The sequence below is a fragment of the Gallus gallus genome, chromosome 6, assembly GCF_016699485.2.
Source record: "Gallus gallus isolate bGalGal1 chromosome 6, bGalGal1.mat.broiler.GRCg7b, whole genome shotgun sequence".
In the NCBI taxonomy this organism is placed as follows: domain Eukaryota; kingdom Metazoa; phylum Chordata; class Aves; order Galliformes; family Phasianidae; genus Gallus; species Gallus gallus.
In genome coordinates this window covers 12209601-12233902 of record NC_052537.1, presented here as the reverse complement: position 1 = coordinate 12233902, position 24302 = coordinate 12209601, and the positions used below count along the sequence as shown (strand labels likewise).

Genomic DNA, 24302 nt, shown 5'->3' with positions numbered 1-24302 from the left:
CTTTCCCTTCATACTCTGTCAGGAGGAAGCGTGCTGGGGGGTTCCCCCAGGGGGGTGTGGGATGCCGACCACCATGCAGGGCAGCAAGTGACTTCTGGACTTGCCTTGCCCTACAGAGCCAGGTGTGACGTAGTGGGGGGGCAAGGGGACCCGAGCAACCAGATGACCACATCTGCAGCGCTGGGGGCGAGCCGAGCTGCTCTGGCTCCATTCTCGCTAAGCCGCCAGTGGGTACCCCGGTATCCATGGCAATGGGAGGATGCTTCCCCCCCCCTCCCCCCCCCCTCCGAGCTGCTGCCGCATCCGCCAGCAGCGGTGACGGCGGCACAGGAGCAATGCTCAGCAGCGGGGACCCCCGGCTGGAGGAGACCTCCTTCCCCACCTCCCGATGCAAGCGCTGCAGCACCCGGAGCCAAGCGGGGGTGAGTCGCAAAGCAGGGATCCCTTTTCCTCCTTTCATTGCGGTTTCTCCTTCCCCATCGACCCGGGGATGTCCCCACTGCCGAGGAGAGTGAGGAGGATGCATCCCCATCCAGCGCAGAGCCTTTTATTCTCACCTCTCCTTCCAGTTCCCTCCCGCAGCATCCTCTAATTTCTCACCCGACAATGCTGCAAGGGATTGCAGCCCAGGGTGATAAAGTCGGGCAAAGTTTTGGGCTTAATAGAGGTATCAGGCAATGCTGCTGCGGGCTCTGCTGCTGCCCAGTCCAACATTTCCCTTTTCCTGCCCGAAAACTGCAGCCAATGAGCATGCAGGGTGAGTCTCCCCCTGCTCAGCAGCCTCCCACATCCCTGCCGGGGACCGGTGCGCGGATCTGCTCCCCCAGTAGGTCTGCAGCAGCAAAATGACGTTCCCCCATCCAGCAGAAGCTCTCCTGGCTGCAGGTAATTATAATAATTATGTATCATTAAGGCTGCATGTGGAAGAAGAGTACAGGGGGTCCTCCTTCCCGGACACTCCGTATGGTCCTGTACCGACTGCGTGGGAGTCCACATAGATGCATCTCCTGCATGGTCTGAGCACTGTAATGCAGCAGGAGATGGACTTCTCACCATGCCCTGCTTTCCTTGCATGATCCCTAGGAAAACCCCATGAGAACAAGATGCCTGCTGGCCTTCTTTAACCTTTCATCAAAAATGAATTCTGAGCTTTGAGGAACGGCCACTCCACAGAGCCGTCCCGTCTGCTGAGCTAACCCAGCCCCACGTGCTGGAAGCAGAGATGTGGCTGGGGCTCCCCATCTCCGAGGGCAGTAGGAAGAGAAGGGAACCGTTGCCTCATCCCCTTCCACCTTCATTTTTCTGCTTTCCCTCCCTCAGACCCCTCCAATGGCAGCTGGGCTAATGTCAGTGAGAGCCACCTCCTGAAGGAAAATTACACCTTCTTGGCATACTACCAGCACTCCTCGCCCGTGGCTGTGATGTTCATCCTAGCCTATACCTTCATCTTCCTCATGTGCATGATCGGCAACATCCTGGTGTGCTTCATCGTGGTGAAGAACCGCCAGATGCGGACGGTCACCAACATGTTCATCCTCAACCTTGCCATCAGCGACCTGCTGGTGGGCATCTTCTGCATGCCTACAACCCTCGTGGACAACCTCATCACGGGTGAGCAGGGCACGGGGCGAGACGTGATGGGGAAGGGAAGTGCTGGGAGACACCATCCACCTTCTCCTTGCTCTCCCTAGCAGTCCACTTCCCCAAAACTCTCCCCCATTTTTTGTACTGAGTTCAAGGAGGGTGGCAGGTGGGCATTCAGCCATATCTGATGGGAGTTCAAAGCCATAACGCTGCTTTCCATTATATTGAGTGGAACAAGCCACAGCCAGGGCAGAGTATTTATGTATTTATTGCCACATGCAGTTTATTAACTGTGGCCCCATGCCCAGGCAAGGGAGAGTGTCACATCCTCCTGTTTCCAAGGGGTCACAGGGTCTTCTTCCACTACACCATGTTTCAAAGGAAAAAAGGGTTTTGGTGGCATTGCGGTCCCATGACGTCATCTGTGTCCCAATGCTGTGCCACACCTGCAGATACCTTAGCAGGGAAAACAAATTAAAGCCCAGCGGATTGAGGACCCAAAGGTCAGTCCTTCTGATAACAGCTGGAGTCCAACAGAAACGCAGCAGAAAAGGCGAGGGCGAGTATTTGTGATATCACCTTGCTCTCTATAACCTTCTGGAAAGTGTAATACATCTCCTTTTTATTTTTTTTTTCTATTTTATTTTATTTGTTTATTTATTTATTTATTTTGCTGCTGAAGTCCATTTTATATACTGCTGAAGCCCATGTCTGTATGAATAACAAGAAAAATATACAGCTCCCCCTGCTTAGGACCAGGATTTACCATCACATGGTGGATGGGGACATCTAGAGGGAGTTGCTGAGGGATGTTGATGAGCCAAACGTGTTCAACCCTCAGGGGTGATGTGAGGGGACGTGGGGACAGGGGCCAGCCCGCTATCCCCAACACTCCTTTTGTGTTTGCAGGGTGGCCCTTTGACAATGCCATGTGCAAAATGAGTGGCCTGGTACAGGGCATGTCTGTCTCCGCCTCTGTTTTCACGCTGGTGGCCATCGCTGTGGAGAGGTACGTAGGGATGGGGGGATCCTGACACCTCATCCTGCACGGTGTTCGGGAACTCGTAGTGCATGTAACACTCCAGTCCCACCACTGGGTGCTGGCCGTCTTCCTTCCTTCGGGGTATCCCATCGTGGGCACGGCCCTCTTCCCAAGCTTGGACACCATGCAGCACCACATCCCCACTTTTCACCACCCAGTTTGCCCACAGAGATGTGGTGATGGTGAACAAGAAACTCAAAGAGCCTCCAGGTCAAAGCCATGCTAATGCAGCTGGCCACCTCCTTGAGGTGTGACAAGGAGGTCCCACCAACCCCACAGGTTTCGCTGCATCGTCCACCCCTTCCGGCAGAAGCTGACGCTGAGGAAAGCCCTGGTGACCATTGCCATCATCTGGGTGCTGGCCCTGCTCATCATGTGCCCCTCCGCCATCACCCTAACTGTCACCAGGGAGGAGCACCACTTCATGGTGGACACCTACAACAACTCCTACCCCCTCTACTCCTGCTGGGAGGCCTGGCCCGAGACAGAGATGAGGAGGATCTACACTACCGTCCTCTTCTCCCACATCTACGTGGCACCCCTCGCCCTCATTGTCGTCATGTATGCCCGCATTGCCTTCAAGCTCTTCAAGTCAGCAGCACCCGCCCGCGGCACCCGGCCTGAGGAGCCCGAGGGGAGGAAGGTGTCCCGTAGGAAGGCGAAGGTCATCAACATGCTCATCATCATGGCTCTCTTCTTCACCCTCTCCTGGCTGCCCCTCTGGACACTGATGCTGCTGACAGACTACGGGCACCTCAGTGAGCACCAGCTGCACCTGGTCACCGGCTATGTCTTTCCCTTTGCCCACTGGCTGGCCTTCTTCAACAGCAGCGCCAACCCCATCATCTACGGCTACTTCAATGAGAACTTCCGACGGGGCTTCCAGGAGGCCTTCAGGGCCCCTTTCTGCTTGCCACCACGCCGGCAGCACCGTGGGCCCTATGGTGCCCGCAACCGTGTCTTCACCCAGCCCCAGGCCAGCGACTCTCCCCCACACTCAGAATCGAGGCCGCTGGCATCCCGACGGGCTGGCGTCCCCGCGTGGAATGGCTGAGCAGCTGTGGCCACCAGCTTGCCTGATAGACGTGGGTCTAGGTGGGGACCTCGTGCGTGGCACTGTGGTAGGAAGGAAACCCCATATTGTTGTGGTTTTGGGGTCTTCACGTGATGATCAGTCAGCGTCCAACCCAAGGGCTTGTTGGGGAGTGGAGGGGAATAGGGATTTGCAAAGTCATTGAAATAAAGGCACGACCTGCTGATGTCATGTCTCCAAGTTCCTTGCTTACCCAGCCCATGCCAACCATTATGGGGTGCACGGCGGTGGGAAAGAAGAACCATGTGTGGGTTGCTCCATACTATCCTGGGCTGTGCCCAGAGGAACTACAGCGTGTTGTTGTGGCCCTGTGGTGCCATACCAAACTAGGCCATATCACGTCACGCTGCTGTGGTCCTACTGGACTGTGCAATGCTCCTGTGGCCTTGGTGGACCATGCAGTTGTGGCCACAGTGTGCCAGACCACACCGTACTGTTGTGGCCATGCTGGACTCTAGCGTTGTGGCACTGGTAGACTATGCCACCCCATACTGTCATGGCCATGAGGTGCCGTGCCATGCTGAGTCGTGACACCCCACACTGCTGTGGCCAGGCAGCACCATGCCATGGTGGACCACGCCATCCTACGCACAGGTACCCAGGCGGGGCTGTACCACCCACGCCACTCCGCACGCACACGTCACCCTGCGCCACGTCATGCTACCGCACAGCGGCAGGGCAGGAGGACGGCTCTTAGCGCCTGCGCGGTGGGCTCGGGGGCGGGGCTCTACGCCTAGGGGGCGGGACTAGACGAAAGGGGGCGGGGCTACAGGCTATACGGGGCGGGGATTGGCGCAGATAGGCGTGGCTATGTGTCATAGGGGCGGAGCTAGACGCGGGGGCGTGGGTATGGGCCGTCGGGGGGTGCGGGCAGCGGCGCCTGCGCAGTGAGCCGAGCGGGCGGCGGGGAGCGTGGTGCAATGGCGGGGTACAGCGTGGAGGAGCGTGCTGCGCCGAACAGCCTGGAGTACCGCCTGTTTTTCAGTGAGTGTGGCTGGCACCAGAGCCCGGCTCCTTATATCCCTTCTCTCATCCTCTCCTAGCTCCCCCACCCCCTCCCGGGGCGCTCACGTCGGGCGGACCCCGGGGCCGAGGGGCCGCCCCGCTGAGCGCCCCGCTTTGCCTTGCAGAGGACGCGGCCGGGCGGTACATCTCCCCCTTCCACGACATCCCGCTGTACGCGGACGCCGGCAAGGTGAGGGGGCTGCTGGGGCTTGGAGGCGGTTATGGGGAAGGCAGAGGGGCTGCAGAGCTGAGGGAACGCTCCAGAAAGTATTTGGAGCCGGCCCGATGTTGCTTTTGGCTGCTCAGAGGGAAAGAGGCGGACTGCCATCAAGGACAGCGATGTGCTGGTCTTCAGCAGCAGATACCGTGCCCAAAAGGTCATCGAAGCAGGAATACTCGGGTGGTGCTGTGCTCTGCAGGTGCTAGTGGAGCAGAGCAGGGTGGTTGCAGGGGTGCGGTGCTGCCCATGGGCTGGAAGGCTGCACGGGGACGTTTCTCACTTAGCAGGTTTGTTAGCAGCACCGGGCTGCCTCACTGTGTCTGAGCACCCTGATCTTTCGGTGCAGACTGGTAAGCTAGAGAGGATTACTGCAGGGAGCTTTTTCAGCCGTGGGCTGGGAGGTGCTGACCTCATCCGTGTGTCCTGTCTGAGGGACTGACCTTGGGCTGCCCGCTGGTATCTCGCCCAAGCCAGGTCCATAGCTTGAGGCAGCAGAGCTGGGGGAGAGGTGTGCAGAGCCCCGAGCATCCTCTACCTGCACAGCCACCTCTTCCTTCCCTGCAGCTATGTATAAGCAAAACTAATATATATCCACTTAAATTTCAATTACACATGGGAAGTGACCTCCCCCTGCAATTAAGGGTACGCGGTGAACTTGTTGGGAAGGGGTGTGAGCAAAGTCAATGACATAATAGCGCTCGTTACGCAATAGCAATCTAATTACGGTGCGATACTGCCCGTCTGGTATTACCTTTGCAATGCTAATACTGCTTAACCTGGGAATTAGAAGCCTTGCGGCTGCTAAGGAGTAAGGTTTGGCTGTTTGTTAAAAGCCGTAATCTCTTCTGATAGCAAATGTTAAGGTTCACATATAGAACAGCTATTTTTTTTCTGAGGAAGAAGGGACTGAGTCCCCTCAGCACAGCTAGAGCCAGGACTCACCCATAAGTGAAATGCTGCACAGCGTGGCTCTGCATTGCCCCCAGCAACCCTATCCCTGCACCCCTCGACCCAGAAGGTCCCCTTTTGTGAGAGGGGGGGGCTCAAACACCTGGGAAGTGATGCAAGCCTGAGCATTGCACCTGTGCAGCTGTCACTGATCCTGTTCTGCAGAAAGGTAATGCAGACCTTCCATCTGCTGCCACCTCCAAACACCTGCAGTCTAGGTAATCTTCATGGGGTTCACATTTGAGTGATGATGCAATGGACCGGACTGCAGGGCATCTGTCGAGAGTATCAAGATTAGCACTAGGGGGGAAAAAAAGCACAAAGTTCTGTTTTTCACACTTACTCACGTGTGCCCTACTTTGAAGCGTGGTACTGAGGTTCCATCTGCTCACTGACGTTTTGCTTTCTTCAGAATGTATTCAACATGGTCGTGGAAGTGCCTCGATGGACCAATGCTAAAATGGAGGTAACTGCATTCTGGTTCCGGGCTGAAGTGCTTGAGCTGAGCAGACGGCTAACCCCAGGCCTTGCCTGCTCTCCCTTTCTCTCCTCTGCCTTCCAAAAAGGAGCATTCGTGGCTCTGTAACTTCAAAGGTGATGATTCAGCCCTGATAAATAAGGCCTTTCAGAACCCGCTGTGCTGTGTGGTTCACACCAGGGATGCTCTTCTAGATGTAATTCTGGCCACTCACATAAATACTCACTTGATGCTAGAGCCCCAGAGCAGAGGCTGTCTTATAGAAGTTGGAATAACTTCATGTTCTTCTGCAAGCAGCATCTGACAGGTGTGAATGCTGAGCGTGGTGCTGGTCAGCCTGCTGGAGGCTCTGTCCCAGGAGGGGCAGCAGGAAATGGTGCCTGCCTCAGCGTGGGCTCCAAGCTCTGCAGCCTGTGGGTTAGAGCCAGCTTCGTGGCAAAAGCAACCGCTTTCCTAGAGAGCCACGTACAGAGATTGATGCAACTTCTCTTGCAGATTGCGACAAAGGATCCCTTAAACCCAATTAAGCAAGATGTGAAGAAGGGAAAACTGCGCTACGTAGCTAATGTGTTTCCCCACAAGGGTTACATCTGGAATTACGGTGCTATCCCACAGGTACTGGACGTGGCTCCCTCTTTGGGTGGGGAGGGGGTGTGCCTATGTGTGTCTGACTGACACCATTTCATGAGCAAGCAGAGTCTGAAGTGGAACGCCGCATCTGCAGCCGTACCTATAATGCTGCTAATGAGGAGAACCTGTCAAGAGAGCAGTGATGTTTGCAGGTAGACACGTCTGGAGGCAGGCATGTAGCTAGCGCTGTAAAGAAGCTGTTGAAAACAACAAGCTGTTGTGATAACAAGCAGCTGCTGCATCACTCCTCACCTTGAGTTTGGCTACAGAAGTCGGCGTTCGCCTTTGGGCTCAGGAAGTGGTTGCTGCACAAGAGAGCTGAAGGCTCACAGTGGGTGCCTGGCAGTTTCACATCCTTCATTCCTGCCTGGTGGAGCAGTAGGACCTAAAGCTTTAAGGTGCAGTACAGGACCTAGGTGTGCAGCCCCCAAGCTGGATTATCTCAAAGACCCCGTGTGCTGTGAGTTAGCAACCAGTGAACCGTGCCCTTTTGCTCCTGACCAGAAATGTGCTTTGAGCAGCTGCTGTTTTCAGAGGCGCAGCTCCAGTACCTCCTGGAGCCTTGCTGTCTGACTTCAAACACACGCTGCTCCTGCTGAGATGCAGAAGGACACCAGGTAGCATAGGGTGTGGGACTCGTGTTCCTGCTTCTGCTCTGCTGCCTTCAGCTGCGTAACTGAAAGGAAGCAATACACCCGTCTGTCTTCCAACTCTCTTATCTGGGGTTCAGGAAACTTCTGTTAAGAAATGAATAGGGAGAGGAACAGGCAGGAAGCCAAATCAGTGAGTATTCTTTATAGATGTGAACTTCGCCTTTATGTGGCTGTTTAACTTGAGAGGAAGTCTGGAAAGTTGTTAAAGGGTTTGTCAGTGGGAAAGACCAGTTTGCCCTTGGCAGGAAAAGAACTTAACTCAGATTGAAACTGCATTTACAGGCAACCATAAAACTGTTATGCAATTGCTAGATGTAAAAGCAAGTGTGAGGTGGACCATCATCTGTATCTTCAAGGCAAATGCATGCATGCATGAAGTAAACCTGCCTCTTGCTTCTTCTTGAGTCCCTATTCAGCATATGGAGAGATTTGCTTGTTCTTATTTGTTTTAATTTCCTGTAGACTTGGGAGGACCCAGGCCATAAGGATGAAAACACTGGCTGCTGTGGAGACAATGATCCAATTGATGTGTGTGAAATTGGAAGCAAGGTAATGCGTTCTAGAGAGTGACTGTAATTAGTGTCTCTGAAGTCAATTGTTCAGAGTCATTATTCACTTCTTGCCACCCATATCTTAAGAACGTGATGTTTATCCTCCGCTCTCTCTGGAGATTGTTGATGAGATCTTACAGTGCAAGCCCCAGGAGCTTAGCAGCTACCTCATGAGCTGCTGATAAGAGACAGCTGCCTTTGTGGTATGGAACTGCTTGCTGTGCTCTGACAACTTGTACCAACTCCGTCGTGAGTTCCTTGGATGTGTACAGAGAAGTCCTTTGTCCTTGTAGGTCTGCTCGCGAGGAGAAGTGATCAAGGTGAAGGTGCTGGGCACGCTGGCACTGATTGATGAGGGAGAAACAGACTGGAAGATAATTGCTATCAACATTGAAGACCCTGAAGCAGAAAACTATAACGGTAGGGAGAAAGAAGTCTAATCCTTCCCTTCCTGCCTTGAGTGTCTGCAGGGTCGGTATTTGGACAGATGCAATACAGACTATGGCAGCAGAATGGGATGTTATCTCTAGCAAAATGTTACACTACTTACACAAACGAAGACCTTTGCATAGCAGGGTGTAATGCTATAATGTGATGGAAAGTATAGCAATGATAGCAGAGCGGTACAATCCTAGGCTGCAGCAAATAAGAACAAACCCAAACACAACAGCTATAGATGCAGAAATAAATAAAGAAAAACTGCTTACCTTTGGAAAGCCTCAGATACACAAGAACCCGCAGAGAGATGCCCTCACCTCCACTGCCAGCCTTGAAATGAGGTCTGGGAAGGGGTGGATCCTGGCTCCACCCCTTCCAGTCACTCAGCTGTATTGCATGCACCTGAGCTCCACTGGGTTGGTCCTGCCTTCCCACCAGGTGCTCAGTCGCCTTGAATTAGCATTTCCACTATACAGGGCATCTCCAAGGAAAGGGTGTCCTGTGAGTGGAAGGGAGAGTTGTCCAGCAAGTCTCTCATCAAAGCTGTTGAAATGTGTCAATGTGACTTTGTTCTGAGAATGAAACACTTAAGTTCCCTCTCCATGTGCAGGTATCCAGGTTGTGTTTGTGTTGAAAACTGCTTGGGATGGTGCTAGGGCTATGTCAGGAGGTGCTGGATGAGCTCAAAAGACTGGGACAGTAGCACAGTAACTTCTGCTGTTGGATCTGGCTGACCAACCTTTCTCCCTGGCCAGATATCAACGATGTCAGAAGGATGAAGCCTGGATACTTAGAAGCTACGGTGGACTGGTTTAGAAGATACAAAGTACCTGATGGAAAGCCGGAAAACCAGTTTGCTTTTAATGGGGAATTTAAAGATAAGGTAGGGTCAGTATTCTTTGTGACTGTGAACAGACAAAGGTATGCTGCCTAAAAACTGAGCTCTGGCGGCATGAGGATGTGAGCGAGTAGTTGCTGACAGAGTGGGTTTCCACAGGGCCGGAGGATAGCCATCTTCATTCCTCCTGCTGCTTTTCCTGCCCACCATTCTGCTTGTTTCTGGGCTGATGCTTGCAGGAATACCAGGAGAAGAAGCACAGGGTTGTTGCCCTGCTACTGTTGTATGCTATTAGTCTGTCTTCTAGGTGATGTTTCCACAAGATCACTTTGGGGCTGGCAGTCTCCATATCAGAACAAGAACAGAAAACATGGGGTTTATTTGCTCCTAACTGGAGCAAAGGGTGTTTGATGTCACTCTTTCACTTGCAATAGGCTGCAGTGGAAGGAAGCCAGGAAAGGAGGGAGGCAAACGTGGGAGTTAAAATGTTTCATCATTTCAGGCCTAAAGAGCAAAGCTTGTCAGGTGTTCCCTGGTTACCTTTGAGAAAGGGCTCTGCCTCAGCAGCATGATCTCTTTGTCTCTGTTTCTTCCCTGCGTGCAGTCAAATAACTTCCTGCTCCTGAACGAGAGCTCTCTTAACTCCTTGTGTCAGGTTGGGTGGACTGGGACATCTCATTGCCCCTCAGCATGGGCAAAGCTGGAATCAAGGCAGAAGGTAGCAACAAGGGCCCTTGCACACATTGCTGCAGTGTTTTACTTGGCTTTGTGTTGCATCAAACCAGGATATTTACTGCTGGCCTTCATGCTGGGACAATTGTGTGGGCTTCCGTCTCCAGCTGGCCAGTTAACGCTTGAGTATATACTACTGCTTTAAAGCCGTGCTATGCTTGGAAGCAGACTCCTTTTCAAACAGTTACAAGCCTAGGTTAGCTGTGCATCTCTTCCTGTTGATAGGCACAGCTGTTGAATGATCCACCCGGAGTGGAGGGAGGCCATTTATTGCATGGAACTCAGAGTCTAGAGAAAATGATTGAGTGCTGATGCCTAACGCAGTGTTTGTTCTCATCTTTAGGATTTTGCAGTGAACGTTATCAAAAGCACGCACGAACACTGGAAAGCTTTGATAGCTAAAAAAACTGACGGAGGAGAGATCAGCTGGTAGGTTAATGCTTGTGTTGCTATGCTCTCTTCTTTCCCAGAAGCAACAAGAAATTTCCTTTTCCACCTACCGACACGCTTTCTGTTAGCTGCTCACTGTCTCTGCAGGCAACAAGGCAGCTACAGTAATGATTCCTGCTATTTCATCATCTAACTCTCTTGTGGGATAGACTTGGATTCTGTGTACTCACGAGCAACCTTTCCCTTCCAGCACAAATCTGACGGTCTCGGGCAGCCCCTTCTGCTGTAGTCAAGAGTGTGCGAAAGCTACTGTGGATGCAGTAAGTACAAATGGATGCGTTCTATCCCCAGTGTCGGTGTGGGGCAAGACAGTGTGATTTGAGTGGTACCATAAACCTTCGCCTTTGTGTGAATAGCACTCTGTGCGCTCAGAAAACTTGGGATGACTGAATGCAGCATCTGTTTCTGGTTAAATAAGATGGACGTGGAGCAAGTCAGACATTCTTCTAGAGGCTTCTCCTCACCCTTAGGCATCTGGGAGAGGACTCCAAACCAGGCTTTGTGTGAAGGGCTGCATTTCTGACCTGTTGCTTGGCTGTTGGCTGCTCAGTGTGCGTTTAAGTATTTGACCTTTCACAAGCTTCACAGAAAAGGTCACCCTTTGAGAGCGAGCCTCAGAGAGCCTAATTTCTTAGAGACTCACAGCCAGGGACCCTGCAGTATGAGCAGGGCAAATGTCTACCTAAAGCAAAGCACTGCTGGCCTGGAGAGGAGAAGGCTGTGTGATGGCCAGGCTCAGCTGAACATGAACTTCTGTACTCCTTCATAGCTGGCCAGCCCTGGCTGCCACAGACAAATTTATGTGGCTCATGTCTAGAACTGTGCTTAGAAGAGATCTGCGCAGCCCACAGTGTTCACTTGAGAGGTTAGTCTGCACTAACAGCTGCTATCTGCTCTTCCACTTCTTGTTTCAGGCACCACCGTGTAAAGCTGCCAACCCAATCCCACCTGAAGGTAAGCTCCCAAACTCACATTGCATTCTGATGTAGGGTGAGGACTTCCTCAGGGAAACTGTCAGTAGGAAAAGGAGGATCAAGACTAATGGCTATGGGCCTTGTCAGACCTGTTTTGTCTCAGTAATGCTGTTCAGTTGCCACATCACTTGTGCTGGGGGCTTACTTCCTCACTGTGGTACGTGAGGCTGGGATGCGAGCAGGAAACCTGGGATGCCACTTTGCTGTGGAGGAAGTTTGATCTGTAGTGGTCCCTCAGTGCGGGAAGAAGAACACTTCAGAGGACTGAAGTGCAGCGGTAGCAGTAGCTTTTTCACTACTTCCTCCCAAGCAGGGTTTCATCAGCATCATCAGTCCAGATGAAGTGAGGAAGGGAAGCTCTTCATCCCCACAAAGGGGCAGAAAATAGCCATGAGTGCAGTGCTTCAGCTGCTGCCGACAGAGGCTCTGTCACTAAGCAAGTGGCAGCTGCAAGCCGGTAGTGAGGTTTTCTGCATGTCAGGAGCTGGTCTGTTGTGCAGCGCACAGCTGCCAAGGAAAATGACAACTGTGGGACAACTCTTAGGCCAGCTGAGTCAGATGGGTGCGAGGGAAGCTGCGCCGCCAGCCCCTTGGCAGAGCCATGCAGCTGCTTTTCATGGCCTGCTGAGTACGGCTGGCTTCCTCAGGGCATCACCGCATGTGGGGCGTGAGCTGGAGGTGACGTGTACAGCACCACGCAAGCCAGCTTCGGGCCAGCTCACGCTTGAATCATTAAGGCTGGAAAAGCCCTCTCAGATCGCTTCCCCACCACCTCTCAGGAGCTGTAGCAAGCAATGAGGTCTCCCTTCAACCTGCTGTTCTCCAGCCCGAACCATCCCAGTTCATGGAGTGGCCATGCAGGACTAACCCTGCTTTGTTCTGCCCCTTGCAGTTGACAGGTGGTTCTATTACCAGAAGAACTGAGGGCTGAGGATGCCCAGTGCAGCGGCTGCGCCCTTCCCACCGCAGTCACCACGTGCAGGAGTAGCCCAGGAGAATAGTGCTGGTGACAGGGCAGAGACCTTGCCTGGGATTACACCAATTAGAACTGCCTGTCTAGCCGTGCTGCCTGGTATGTCGGGTCTTGTGGGGGCTAGAAGACATCATTTGTAAATCAGAAGCTGCTGCTTGTGCGTGGTCTCGTGGTGTTTCTGTAACTGTCAGCACCCGCACGGCTTTATGTACAGAGGCTCACCCAGTACGTGTGCTGGATGTTAGAAATAAAACTACTGAACCCTCCTCTGTGTGTCCTGTGCTCCTTTCCCTGCTCTGACGGAGCGGGGAGCTCGCTGCTCCGGCGGTGGTCGCTGAGGGATCCTTAAGCTCGTTCCGCTGCCGCTCGCGGGATTCGAACCCGCGGTTGTACCGCCGGGTGGGCGGGCTCTGCTCGGGGCATGGTGGCGGCGCGCCGTGACGTACCGCCGCAGGGCCGACGTGGGAGCCAGCGCGGCGGACCGGAAGCGGGCGTGGCGCAGGAGCGACGCACTTCCGGCGGGGAGCTGGCGGCGGAACGGGAGCGGGGTCGCCGCGGCCGGAGGTGGGCGCCGGGCCGGAATAGGCCGTGGGGAGGACCTGGGGGGGGAGGAGGGCTTAGAGCAGCGGGGGGCGGCGGGCGGGCCTGTCCGCATCACTGATCCCGGCTGCCGCTGTGCCCCGCAGGCGCTCGATCGTCAGCGATGTCTTTCATCTTCGAGTGGATCTACAACGGCTTCAGCAGCGTGCTGCAGTTCCTGGGTGAGGCCCCCGGCGCGGTTCCCTGCGGCCCTTCGGCCGCCCTCCCGGCTCCTTGCAGATGCCCGACTCGTCGTGCTGGGCGAGGGGAGGGGTTGATGTTTAGGCCCCGCTGGAGGCGCAGGAAGCCGGCCGGCCCGGGGCAAACGCGCTCTCTCCTCGAGGAAGCGATGCGTTACTCCGTGCCCGGCCTTGTCGTCAGCAGCCTTGTTGTCATCCAGCCCGTCTTCACACTAAACCTCTCTTTGGGAGGACAGATCATCACATTACCGTACAGTGAGCTCACAGAGTTGCAGGCACTGTGTTAGCAAGATTCGTGGCTTTCATTTTTTCTCGGAGCAGTGTGAATGCACGGGTGGCAGCCGGCTCTGGGGAGGGACCCATGGACGTGTTTCTCTCTGCTTGCCTCCAGGGCTCTACAAGAAGTCTGGAAAACTCGTCTTCCTGGGCCTGGATAATGCGGGCAAAACCACACTGCTGCACATGCTTAAGGACGACCGGCTGGGCCAGCACGTCCCCACACTGCATCCCAGTACGTCTGCCCTGTGCGCCGGTGACAGCTCTGCTCTGGGGCCCATCTGAATCGGTGTTTTACTTTCAAATATAGTGGCCAAGAAGTGGTGCGGGTCGGTGAATGTCACACACGGCTCCTGGTGAGGGAGAGGGAGTTCTTCATAGAACATCCCATGTTGGAAGGGACCCAATAAGGATCATTGGAGTCCAACTCCTGGCTGTGTGATAAGGGATAAAAAAAAAACAACACAGATTAATAAGCACGCCTCTAGGTAAGAGGTGAGGAAGTTTTTTTTTCCCATTTGAGAAATCATGACAGAATTTCAGTGGCTGAGTTTGTCAGGGAACATATATCTTACACAAGGGCTGTGCGAGGCTGGTGCACATCCCCAAGAACCACTAGCTATAATAATTTTTTTCTTTTCCTGTCTTCTTGCTTTCCAGCCTCAGAGGAGCTGACAATTGCTGGAATGACCTTCACCACTTTTGATCTGGGTGGCCACGAGCAAGGTGAGTGTCAGCTCACTGAGGAGGGTCTGCTGATTTCAGTTCTGTTCCCCAATCATCTCTGGAAAGTTTGGAAAGATCTCCCAAAAAGAGATGCTGGAGAGTGGTGGGAATTAGCAATACCTAACTGCCTGTAGCTTAAAAGTGATTGTGGAGTGTAACAGTCAGAAAGATCAACACAATGGAAAGGCGACACAAGAAGTATAATGACAGAGAAACTAACACAATGGAAAGATATTATAAGGGAGGGAAAAAGGACTACTCACTGTCTCTGAAGAGCTGGGCTTGCAAGGGAAAACTCCACAAAGGAGGGACCTCCAGAAAGATCCTTCCCCAGTGGCAGTCAGCCCTTAAATGGGGGTCTAAGAGAGGAGCAGGCAGGCTCCACCCCTTCCGGTCACACACCTGAATTGCCTTCACCTGTGCTCCCAGGGCTCACCGGTTCTTTCCCCAGGTGCTCAATCAGTGGTTGAGGCCATGAGTCAACAGTTCCCATACATGTAGCTATTAGTGGAAATGGCCTGGCGCAAGGAAACTGGTTGTTTCAGTGGCTGAATGCTTGTGCTTTATTCTGGCAGCTTGGGGAAAAAAAAAAGAGCTGCCAGCTCATGCTCTGCTGCCTGAAATATTTTTAGCTGTAGAAGGCTTGTACATCACAGGCTTATTCTTTTGAATAATCACTGAATTTTTATCTTTAGATTTCCTTTCTAGAAGTCCTAAGAAAAGTTTTTCTGTGTATTTTTCTGAATACCCACAAGCAGGCTGGCAGTCAGGGCCGTTGCTGCAACAGGAACAGCACTTGTCAATACTGCATAGACAAACTCGCTGTGCACAAGAGTTGGCTGCCTGCTGACAAGCGTCTCTCGCACAGCAATTATCTGATCGCTTGTGAAAGCAGAGAGGGCGTGAGCAGCACGGCTGGCTGGCTGTCCCAGCCTGCCCCAAAAACCCCAGGGAGCAGTGGGGCTCTGCTCTGAGCACAGCAGCCCTGCTGTACTCACGGGAGGTGTTGGTCTCTTGCCTTCCAGCCCGCCGGGTGTGGAAGAACTACCTGCCCGCCATCAATGGGATCGTCTTCCTGGTGGACTGTGCAGATCACTCCCGGCTCATGGAATCCAAAGTTGAGCTTAATGTAAACTTCACTTTTTTCTCCTTTCCCTGACACCTTTGGCTAAATATAATGTTCCCTTTTGGTGGGATGGGACTTGAGGCAGCCTAGATGCCCTTGCTGTGGGGTGACTGTAGGCTCCTGAGCACCCTTTAAGGAATTTTGGAAATGGCCCGTGCATTCTGCAAAGCCTTTCTGGGAAGGAATAACCCTTGTGGGTCACAGAGCTTACCGAAACAAAGCTTTCCTCACATGACAGGTGTTTGTTCTGCCTTTGTGTAACTTAAAGATGTCTTGCACGCAGGCGCTAATGACAGATGAAACAATATCCAATGTGCCAATCCTTATCTTGGGCAACAAAATCGACAGACCCGAGGCCATCAGTGAGGAGAAACTGCGGGAGATCTTCGGGCTTTACGGACAGACCACGGGGAAGGTAGGAAGGCACGCGGTCTGGGCACCTGCAAGGAGTACGTGTTCCTTGCAGAGGAGGTACCCTCTGGGAGCCAAGTGGTTTGTTCCTGTGCATTTGTCCTAAACATTTGACTAGGCTGAACCTTTCATAACAGCGATGCCCTCGGGCGAGTTTTGGAACATTCAGAGTTGTGCAAAGCACAGTACTCCTACTTAGGAAGTAAGGTGTTATGCTGGAGTTTGACTGGTTAACACGCTGTCAGGCTCTTCTGGTTTCATTACTCCAAATTTTGTTCAGCTTGCTGCCTCACCCCATTCTCGGCGTTTAAAATCAGTCTGATTAGAGTTGATCAGAAGTGCTGGGTAACAGTAGCATAGCAGTCTGGGTGCTCGCTCAGCCGCTGGCTTCGGGAATCGCCCTGGGCTGGGCGGGCTCCTGATTTGTCTCTGGGCCCCCCAGGGAAATGTGCCACTGAAGGACCTGAACGCGCGCCCCATGGAGGTGTTCATGTGCAGCGTGCTGAAGAGGCAAGGCTACGGTGAGGGCTTCCGCTGGCTGTCGCAGTACATTGACTGATGCGGAGCGCGATCCCGGACTGATCCTGCTCGCAGCTCCCTATGGACTGTCCTGTCGGGACACAGAAGGCTTCCCAACCCCAGAGCGGCGCGACCGTGGGACCTGGTCAGCGCCCGTCCTTGCACAGTGGTGACACAACTCCTTTCTATGCCATGGGGATGCGGCGCGGCTCCATCCCTCCGGTGCCGCGGTTCCAGCAGCGACGGCCGGCGGGATCAGGACGTGGCACCGCTCCGTGCCGCTGGAAGGAGCGTGTCTCACCACTGTGGCCAGCTGACTTCAAGAACAACGAGAAAGCAATTCTATTTTTTAAAGAAAGTGTTAATGTAAACGGTGTCCCTCCTAACTTTTTAGTTTTAACGTTCATCTTGTTTAGTCCAGAGTCTCTTTAGGGTTTTTTAAAAACATATTTAGACTTTTTTGCAAAATTACCAAACAAAGCATCACGATATGGAAGTCCTCGATGAGCAGCAGCCAGCTCCAGCGCTCCGTGGGCTGCCCGCCCTGCACCACGCCGACACACAGCGGGGGGCTGGGACAGCACGTGGGGCACAGGGCTGCAGCACTGCCCGCCCTCGGAGCGCCGCTGTGGGAGCGCGGGGCAGCTGGCAGCGGCTGCAGCATGGAAGCGTTGGACGTTGGCATATCATAAGGCTGTTAGTGTTGGCCGCAGCGGTTTCTTTTCTACTCGGTGGGTTTTTTGTCAAAGTTTCCTTGCTGTCTAGCTCACGTTGCGTTCAATAAAGACATGTCTTTCTGCTCTGAGGGTGGCGGTGCCCAGCAGGTGCTTCACCCACTGTCTGCGTGGGGGTGCACGAGTGCTGCTGGCTGCGGGCACCTCCTGCCCATGCTGCTTGTCAGCAGTCCCACTTCCTGCGCTTCCAGGAGTTGAAGATTGTACGAGGGGGGGAGATTTTAACTTTGCGTTCGATCCCGCAGGTGGAGGCGCTGATTTTCCAGCAGAAAAGGCGGCGTGGGCGCTCCCTGCTGCTCTGCGTGGCGCAACCCCGTGCGGCGCCCACCTACCGTTGTGCAGCGCCCCGCCCGCGCCCGGCCTCTCGCCACGTCGGCACGCTCAGCTCCGCCCTCACCAATGGGGCCGGGCCGCGGGGCTACGGGTGGCCAATGTGCGAGTAAGGCGGTGCGGGGCTGTGCGGCCATGGCGGCGGCGGGGCAGCGCGTCCCCGCGCTTTGCTTTGCCTCCGGTTGCTCTGCGTTGCGTTGAGTTGCAGCGCGTTGTGTCGCTGTGCATCGCGTCGCTCTGCATCGAGTTGCTCCGTGCTGCGTTGCTGTGCGTTGCGTCGTGCCGCTGCCCCGCAGATGCCTGAGGACGGCACCGCTGTGCCATGGGAGCTGCCCGGCTGCGTGGTCAGCGTGTCGGACCCCTCGGAGCCGGACGTGGAGCCAAGCAGCTGCAGCGGGGCCATCCTGTGCCGCAGCCCGGGCCTGGTGCTGTGCCCCGCTGCCGTCTTGGTGCCCTTCCTGCAGCCCGACGTCACCGCCTGGCCCCATGGCGATGCCCTGCCGCCCTCGGCGTTGCGGCCCGGCCTGCACATCTCGGTGCTGCTGGCTGCCCCGCCACCTGACGCCGTGCAGCAGCACGTCGCGTGCCCGCTGGCCCTGCTGCGCTGCGATGCCTTCGCCCGCGCGCTGCCCGGCACACTCAGCACGGCCGAGGAGAGCACCGAGGCCTTGCCCTGGTTCTGCTGGCTGCGGGTGCCCGGCCTGGACACACCTGGCGGTACCTGGACGCCCTGGGCCCCGGCAGCCACGCTGCGCAAGGGTGCGGCGCTGCTGGCCTGCGGGACGCCCTTCGGTGCGCTCTGCCCTGAGCTCTTCCTCAACGCGCTGAGCACTGGCGTGCTGAGCAATGCCACCGGGCCGCAGCGGGCCCTGCTGCTCACCGATGCGCGCTGCCTGCCCGGCACCCAGGGTGGGCCCGTCCTCGCCCTCGCGCCCACGTCCTCCCCACCGCGCCTCGTGGCCGTCGTTGCTGCCACTGCCGGCTGCCAGGGTGGCCAGGGGCTGGGGCTGGCACTGCTCTGCTCCCTGCACGCCCTCCTGCAGAGTGCCCGCGGCGTGCTGCCCGAGCTCAGCAGCCTGCCTCCGCCGCTGCCGCTGCCTGAGGCCCACGGCAGCCCAACGCTACGCTGCGCCGCGCTGGTGGAGAGTGGGAGCAGCTGGGGGTCGGGCACGCTGGTGGCACCGCGGCTGCTGCTCACCTGCCGGCACGTGCTGCAACTGGGCGCCCCGCTGCGCGTCACGCTGCGGCACAGCACCACGCGGTGAGTGTGGCCCTGGGGGGTGATGGGGGTCTGGGGGTGGGCGATGTGCAATGGGTGCGCATCCCCGCATGGGCCGTGCGATGGGCATGCAACCCAAAATGGTGGTGAAACTCAACATGGGTCTTGCAGTGGGTGTGTAACCAAACATTGGTCATGCAACCCAATGTGGACCATGCATTGGGTATGCAACCCAACATGGGCCATGCAACGGGTGTGCAACCCAACATGGTTGGGCATCCCAGCGTGAGTCATGCAATGGGTGTGTAACCCATTGTAGGCCACGCAATGAGTATGCAGCCCAACATAAGCCATGTTATGGGTATGCGACCCAATATGGCTGTGCAACCCTACATGGGTCATGCAATGGGTGTGCAACACAACATGGTTGTGCAACCCTACATGGGTCATGCAATGGGTGTGCAACACAACGCGGTTGTGCAACCCTACATGGGCTGTGCAATGATTGTACAACCCAACATGGGTGTGCAACCCAGCAAAGGTCATGCAACCCAGCATGGGCCTTGCGATCTGAAATAGGTCATGCAATCAGGATGCAACCCAAAATAGGTCATGCAATAAATGTGCCAGAGGTGGAGCACTGCAGCAAACAGAGCTGCTTCCCTTTGGCCACATCCAGGTTTGGGAGCAGTGTAAGGTGCAGCGCAGGGTGCAACTTGCACTTTTGCAAACCAGACTGTGCAGCTCAGTCTGGTTTGCAATGTTTGCAGTGTGCATTGCTTGGCTCACTCCTAACCCCACTTTTTGCCATTTATTTTGTTCTCCATTTTGCACCCGCAGTGACACCATCCTGCAGGCCCGCCTGGTGTTCGCCACAGCTGAGACATCCCCCTTCGATGTGGCAGTGCTGGAGCTGCAGGACAGCGTGCCCAGCTTCCAGCCCCCTGACCTTGCCACCACTTTCCAACCCGGTGAGTACCAGCTTCAGGCTGGGGTGGATGGGACACAATGGGATTCCATGGGGGAGTGGGGACGGGACAGTGGCATCCTATGGGGACAATGGGGTCCTATGTAGGGGTGCCGTGGGGATGTGATGGAGTGTCCTAACGCCAATGGTGCGGCACAGGGGAGGCGGTGCTGGCGCTGGGCTTCGGGGCACTGGGCCGTGCATGTGGCCCCTCAGTGACAGGGGGAGTGCTGTCGGCCGTGGTGGGAACCCCCCCGGTGATGCTGCAGAGCACCTGCGCCGTTCACGCCGGCTCCAGTGGCGGCCCCCTGCTCTCTGCCCATGATGGATGCCTGCTAGGTGAGCCCCCGTCCCCACTGCATCCCCAACGCGTCCCCATTGCGTTACTCCCTTTGGTGACATCTCCCCCCTCCAGGCATCGTGGCCAGCAACGCGCGGGACAACACGGCGGGGACCACCTACCCACACCTCAACTTCTGCATCCCCATCTCCCTGCTGCGCACACCCCTCGCCCGCTATCGCTGCAGTGGGAACCCTGCCGCCTTCGCCCCGCTCAACGCCGCCAGCGAGGGAGCACAGGCGGCGTGGCGGCTGCAGCAGCGGCCCCCCAGCAAGCTGTGACCCCCTCCCAAAATTGGAGTGCTTCCATAAAGGCCCTCACCCGAGCCCTGGAGTCCCTGGTGGTGGCTGGGGTCGGCGGGACGTGGTGGCCCTCCGAGCAGGGCGCATCTGGGGACAGAGCCCTATGGAGGGGGGTGGAGGGGCCAGGAACGGGCATGGAGCGTTCGACACAGCACGGGCGTTTATTTCACAACACCGCAGCAGCAAGCACAGCACGGACAGGGGGTCGGGGGTATGGGGGGGACTGGTGGGGGGGAGGGGGTTGTTGGTGGTGGGTTGGTTCTGTTTTGCTTTTTTCCCATTTTTTTCCCAATTTTCATTTATTAGTGCACTTTCTGACCACGCAGCAGCACGCTAGGTTCTACTCCCCTCCCGCCCCCCCCAAGAAAAATAAAATTAATTAAAAATAAAAACAAAAAAAGCGCAGACAGGGGGGTGGGGGGCACGAGCTCAGCCCCGCGCTGCTCGCCCCCCGCCCGCCGTGGGGCCCGCCCGGGCGAGCGCCCCACAGCCCTGTCCCGCTTGGGGCCGGGGGCTGCCCCTGCGCTCTGTGCCGGGGGGCAACGGGGCGATAGGGGCTGCCCCCAGCCGTGCCCCCCCCCTCTCTACCAGATGTAGCCGCCATCATCTCCTTCACCCGCCTCGGCCTCCTCCTCCTCAGCCTCCTCGGCTGCCTCCTCAGGCTCCTTCTCCTCCTCATCCTCCCAGCCCACGCCGCTGCCGAAGTCTCCTGAGAACCCCGCCGCGTCCTCTGTGGGCACAGAGATTGCTCAGTGACGGGACCCCCCAACCACTCGGGGGTGTCACCCCACGGTCCCCCCCAGCTCACCGCAGTCGGGATGCCCATGGGAGCGGGTGCCGCTCAGCTCGGTGCCGTGCTGGGGGTCCACGCACCAACACTGCGCGCCGCCTGGCTCACACTGCGCCCGCCGGTAGTAGCCATCCTCGTCACAGCTGGGCACAAAGATGCCTGCAGAAAGCCGGGCCCCCAACACACCCCAGAACACGTGCAGTGCCCAGACCCCCCTGGCATGGAGCACCCCAGCCCCGCCGCATTGGAGGGGCCAGGACTCCCCGGGACCCCGACTCACCCGGCTGCACCTTGGCTGCCTCCTGCATCTGCAGCCGCTCCAGCTCCCGCAGGCACGGTGGCTCTGCGGCACCCACACACGCTCAGGGGGCAGCCCCATGGTGTGAGGTACGTCCCCACAACCCTGTGGCATGCAACCTGCCTACACTGCATCCATCCCCCCGTGGTGTGCATCCCCTGGCCTTGCGTCCCCCTAGCCCCATTGTGTACATCCTCCACACATTGCACACATCCCCCGTAGTATGCATCCCTTAATCCTGCAACGTGCATCCGTCCGTGGTGTGCATGCATTTCCCTGTGCAATACATCCAATGACCCCATGGCATGCATTCCCCCAACCCATAGTGTGCATCCTCCCCGCACTGTACGCACCCTATGCTCTGCACCCAATGCTGTGCAGTACATCCCCCCCGCACCATCCTCCCTGCATTGCATGCATCCTCCCTATGTTCTGCATCTCCCAAACACTATTATCCACATCCCACCCCTCTGTCACACCCCAAAACCCCATGGCACACACCCTCTCCCACTACCCCCCCAGCCCCACGCACTTTCTCTCCAGAAGCAGAGGCACCACTCGGCGGCAGTGACGCGCCCATCGCGGGAGGTGTCGCAGGAGTTGAAGAAGGCGCGGATGCACGCCTCGTACTTGTCCAGGTTGATGGCAGCCAGCTCGGGCTGCTCCAGGACACGGTCCCCACTGGTGTCCAAGCGCCCGAACATCCACCCTACTGCCTCCTTGCAGCCGGCCGCCAGCGCTGCGGGGAACAACGTCTCCGTGGGATCCGGCCCCAAGGGGACACGGGGACAAGGGGGATGTGGGGTTGGGGTCGCACCGGTGCCGGGAGTCCCTCCGGAGGCGTTGTGCTTTGCGTTCTCACGCAGCAGCTGGAACCAGTCGCGCAGCCGCTCCCCCAGGTCGGCCAGGTCCTGCCCAGTGCATGGCTCTGCGGGGCGGGGGATCACGGTGGGGTGGCGGACACCCCCCCCCACTGCACTGACACATCACCCCATTGCACGCGTGTCCCCAGATTGCACGTGTGTCCCCCCACGCCACCTGAGGGCATCCCCAAATTGCACAGGAACACCTGCACGTTGCATGGGTGCACGCAGCACCCCATCGTGTGGGGGCACCCCCACATATTGCACGGGTGAATCCTAAGATTGCACGCGTGCCCCCCCACTCACCCTGCGTGCTGCCGGGGGTGGGGCAGGGGCAGTGCCCGTCGCAGCGCGCCGTCAGCTGCTTGCCGGCCAGGCACGCCTGCTGCTCCAACTTGCACTGGGGGCACAGCGTGGCGTCACGGGGGGCTGCAGCGCCACAACCCCCCCATCCCCGCGCTTACCGCAGAGCTGTACGTGTGTCCGTCGGAGCCACAGACGGGCGCTGGGCGGGCGGCGTGGCACGGCCTGCAGCCCCCGTGCTGTTTGATCCTGGCGGGGAGAGCCACGCTGAGCCCCGACTCCAAATGCGTACCTCCCTGCCTCCCCCCGCTCCCCCCCCTGCCCCTACCTGTGCTCCAGCTTCTTGCGGCTGACGCAGACGGCGCGCTGCGGGCCCTGCGGCACGCACACCTTGTGCCGGCTGCACTTCACCTTCTGGCACGGGTCCTTGGTGCTGTCCTCTCCTGGAGAGCACGGCAGGGGGGTCGCTTAGGAGCCCCCAGGGAATGCAGCTGCGCACGGCTGCGGCTGCCGGGGGCCGGGCCGGGGCCGCGCTCCCCCCTCCAGCCGGCACCAACCCCCCCCGCCCCGTACCTTCATCCGGGGGCTGCCCGTCCTCCCAGCTCCGGATGTAGTCGTCCTGCGGGCACAGCGCAGGGTGGTGCAGTGCACGCAGACGCCGCACGCGGGGTGCGCCGCACACAGGCGGGCACCGCGCGCGCACGGACGCTGCACGTGCACGGGTACCGCGCACAGCTGGGCGCTGCACATACGGGCGTCGTGCACGCATAGGTGCAGAGCACACTCGCGCACCGCACACGGCCGGGCATCGCGCGCCGCACACGCGCGCACGCAGAGGCACCGCACATACACCTGCTCGCCGCACGCGCCCGAGGGCACCGCGCCACGCACACGCGACGCACCCCCGTGCACTCCGCACGCGCTCGCGGCACGCGGCCGTGCACCACGCACACGCTCACCCGCGGACACGCGCGCCGCACACCGCCACGCGCCGCACACGGACACCCGCGCGTGGCGCAGAGCGCTGCCCGGCACGGCCCCGCGCACCGCCCCGCTCACCTCCACCTCCTGCGGCGCGGCGCGGGGCGGCGGCGGAACAAAGCGGAACGGCGGTGAGGACGGGCGGAGGGCAGCACCCCGCGCCCGCCCCCACCCGCGCCCCGCACTCACGTCTCGGAAGCGGTTCCAGTGCCGGATGCGGCCGCCGTACTGCGCGATGGAGGACAGCCACTGCTCGTCCTCCAGGAAATTGCCGCCGGGCGCGGGGCCGGAGCCGGTGGCGGCGGCGGCGCCGGGCAGCAGCAGCGCGGGCAGCAGGGCGGGCAGCAGGGCCGGCAGCAGGGCGCGGTGCCCGCCGCAGCCCCGCATCCTGCCGCAGCGCCGGCGGGGGCCGAGCCGAGCCGAGCGCACCGCACCGCACCGCTCCGCACCGCGGGGAGGCGCCGGCGGCGAGTGCGGCCGGGGGGCGGGGCCGGGGGCTCAGCATCGGGGGCGGAGCCGCGCTCCCGCCCCAGCCCCGCCCCTGCCGCAGCCCCGCCGCCCCTCGGGCCGGCCCCGCCGCGCCCCGTATCCGCGCACCGGGAGCTCGCAAGCGGGACGGGGAACCGACTCCGTGCGTGGGCAGAGCGATAGCACGAGGGGGAACGGCTGTAGACTAAAAGATCTGAGATTGAGGTTAGGCGTCAGGAGGAAATTCGTCGCTCAGAGGGC

At 57.7% G+C, this 24302-nt stretch overlaps 5 protein-coding genes across 7 annotated transcripts; 4 read left to right on the top strand and 1 right to left on the bottom strand.

The window, feature by feature from the left end:
- Positions 1–301: 301 nt before the first annotated feature.
- NPFFR1 (neuropeptide FF receptor 1) lies at positions 302–3911 on the top strand. Of its 2 annotated transcripts, none has more exons than XM_046942698.1 (4): positions 302–885; positions 1321–1611; positions 2494–2593; positions 2906–3911. In XM_046942698.1, the coding sequence occupies exons 1-4, from the start codon at positions 846–848 to the stop codon at positions 3678–3680; spliced, it is 1206 nt and encodes a 401-aa protein (XP_046798654.1). In that variant the 5' UTR covers positions 302–845; the 3' UTR covers positions 3681–3911.
- Positions 3912–4608: 697 nt separating this feature from the next.
- PPA1 (inorganic pyrophosphatase 1) lies at positions 4609–12875 on the top strand. Its single transcript, XM_001232699.6, has 11 exons — positions 4609–4703; positions 4850–4914; positions 6305–6358; positions 6866–6985; positions 8116–8202; positions 8498–8624; positions 9398–9525; positions 10556–10641; positions 10853–10922; positions 11577–11616; positions 12529–12875. The coding sequence occupies exons 1-11, from the start codon at positions 4640–4642 to the stop codon at positions 12558–12560; spliced, it is 873 nt and encodes a 290-aa protein (XP_001232700.2). The 5' UTR covers positions 4609–4639; the 3' UTR covers positions 12561–12875.
- A 223-nt stretch (positions 12876–13098) lies between these two features.
- On the top strand, positions 13099–17251 carry SAR1A (secretion associated Ras related GTPase 1A). The gene is made up of 7 exons (XM_421589.8): positions 13099–13173; positions 13296–13370; positions 13780–13899; positions 14325–14390; positions 15416–15519; positions 15800–15931; positions 16370–17251. The coding sequence occupies exons 2-7, from the start codon at positions 13313–13315 to the stop codon at positions 16484–16486; spliced, it is 597 nt and encodes a 198-aa protein (XP_421589.2). The 5' UTR covers positions 13099–13173; positions 13296–13312; the 3' UTR covers positions 16487–17251.
- Positions 16424–20361, top strand: TYSND1 (trypsin domain containing 1). The gene is made up of 4 exons (XM_001232632.7): positions 16424–18771; positions 19570–19700; positions 19856–20035; positions 20112–20361. The coding sequence occupies exons 1-4, from the start codon at positions 17807–17809 to the stop codon at positions 20315–20317; spliced, it is 1482 nt and encodes a 493-aa protein (XP_001232633.3). The 5' UTR covers positions 16424–17806; the 3' UTR covers positions 20318–20361.
- A 119-nt stretch (positions 20362–20480) lies between these two features.
- On the bottom strand, positions 20481–24046 carry SPOCK2 (SPARC/osteonectin, cwcv and kazal like domains proteoglycan 2). 2 transcript variants are annotated; one of them, XM_015288241.4, is made up of 11 exons: positions 23763–24046; positions 23652–23660; positions 23166–23211; positions 22921–23035; positions 22754–22841; positions 22596–22689; positions 22244–22354; positions 21959–22165; positions 21409–21471; positions 21147–21287; positions 20481–21068 (listed from the first exon to the last, which is right to left on the bottom strand). In XM_015288241.4, exons 1-11 carry the CDS (start codon positions 23958–23960, stop codon positions 20923–20925), a joined length of 1218 nt encoding a protein of 405 aa, XP_015143727.2. In that variant the 5' UTR covers positions 23961–24046; the 3' UTR covers positions 20481–20922. The 2 variants fall into 2 exon arrangements, with proteins under 2 accessions (XP_015143727.2, XP_015143728.2); XM_015288242.4 differs by lacking the exon at positions 23652–23660.
- Positions 24047–24302: the final 256 nt, after the last annotated feature.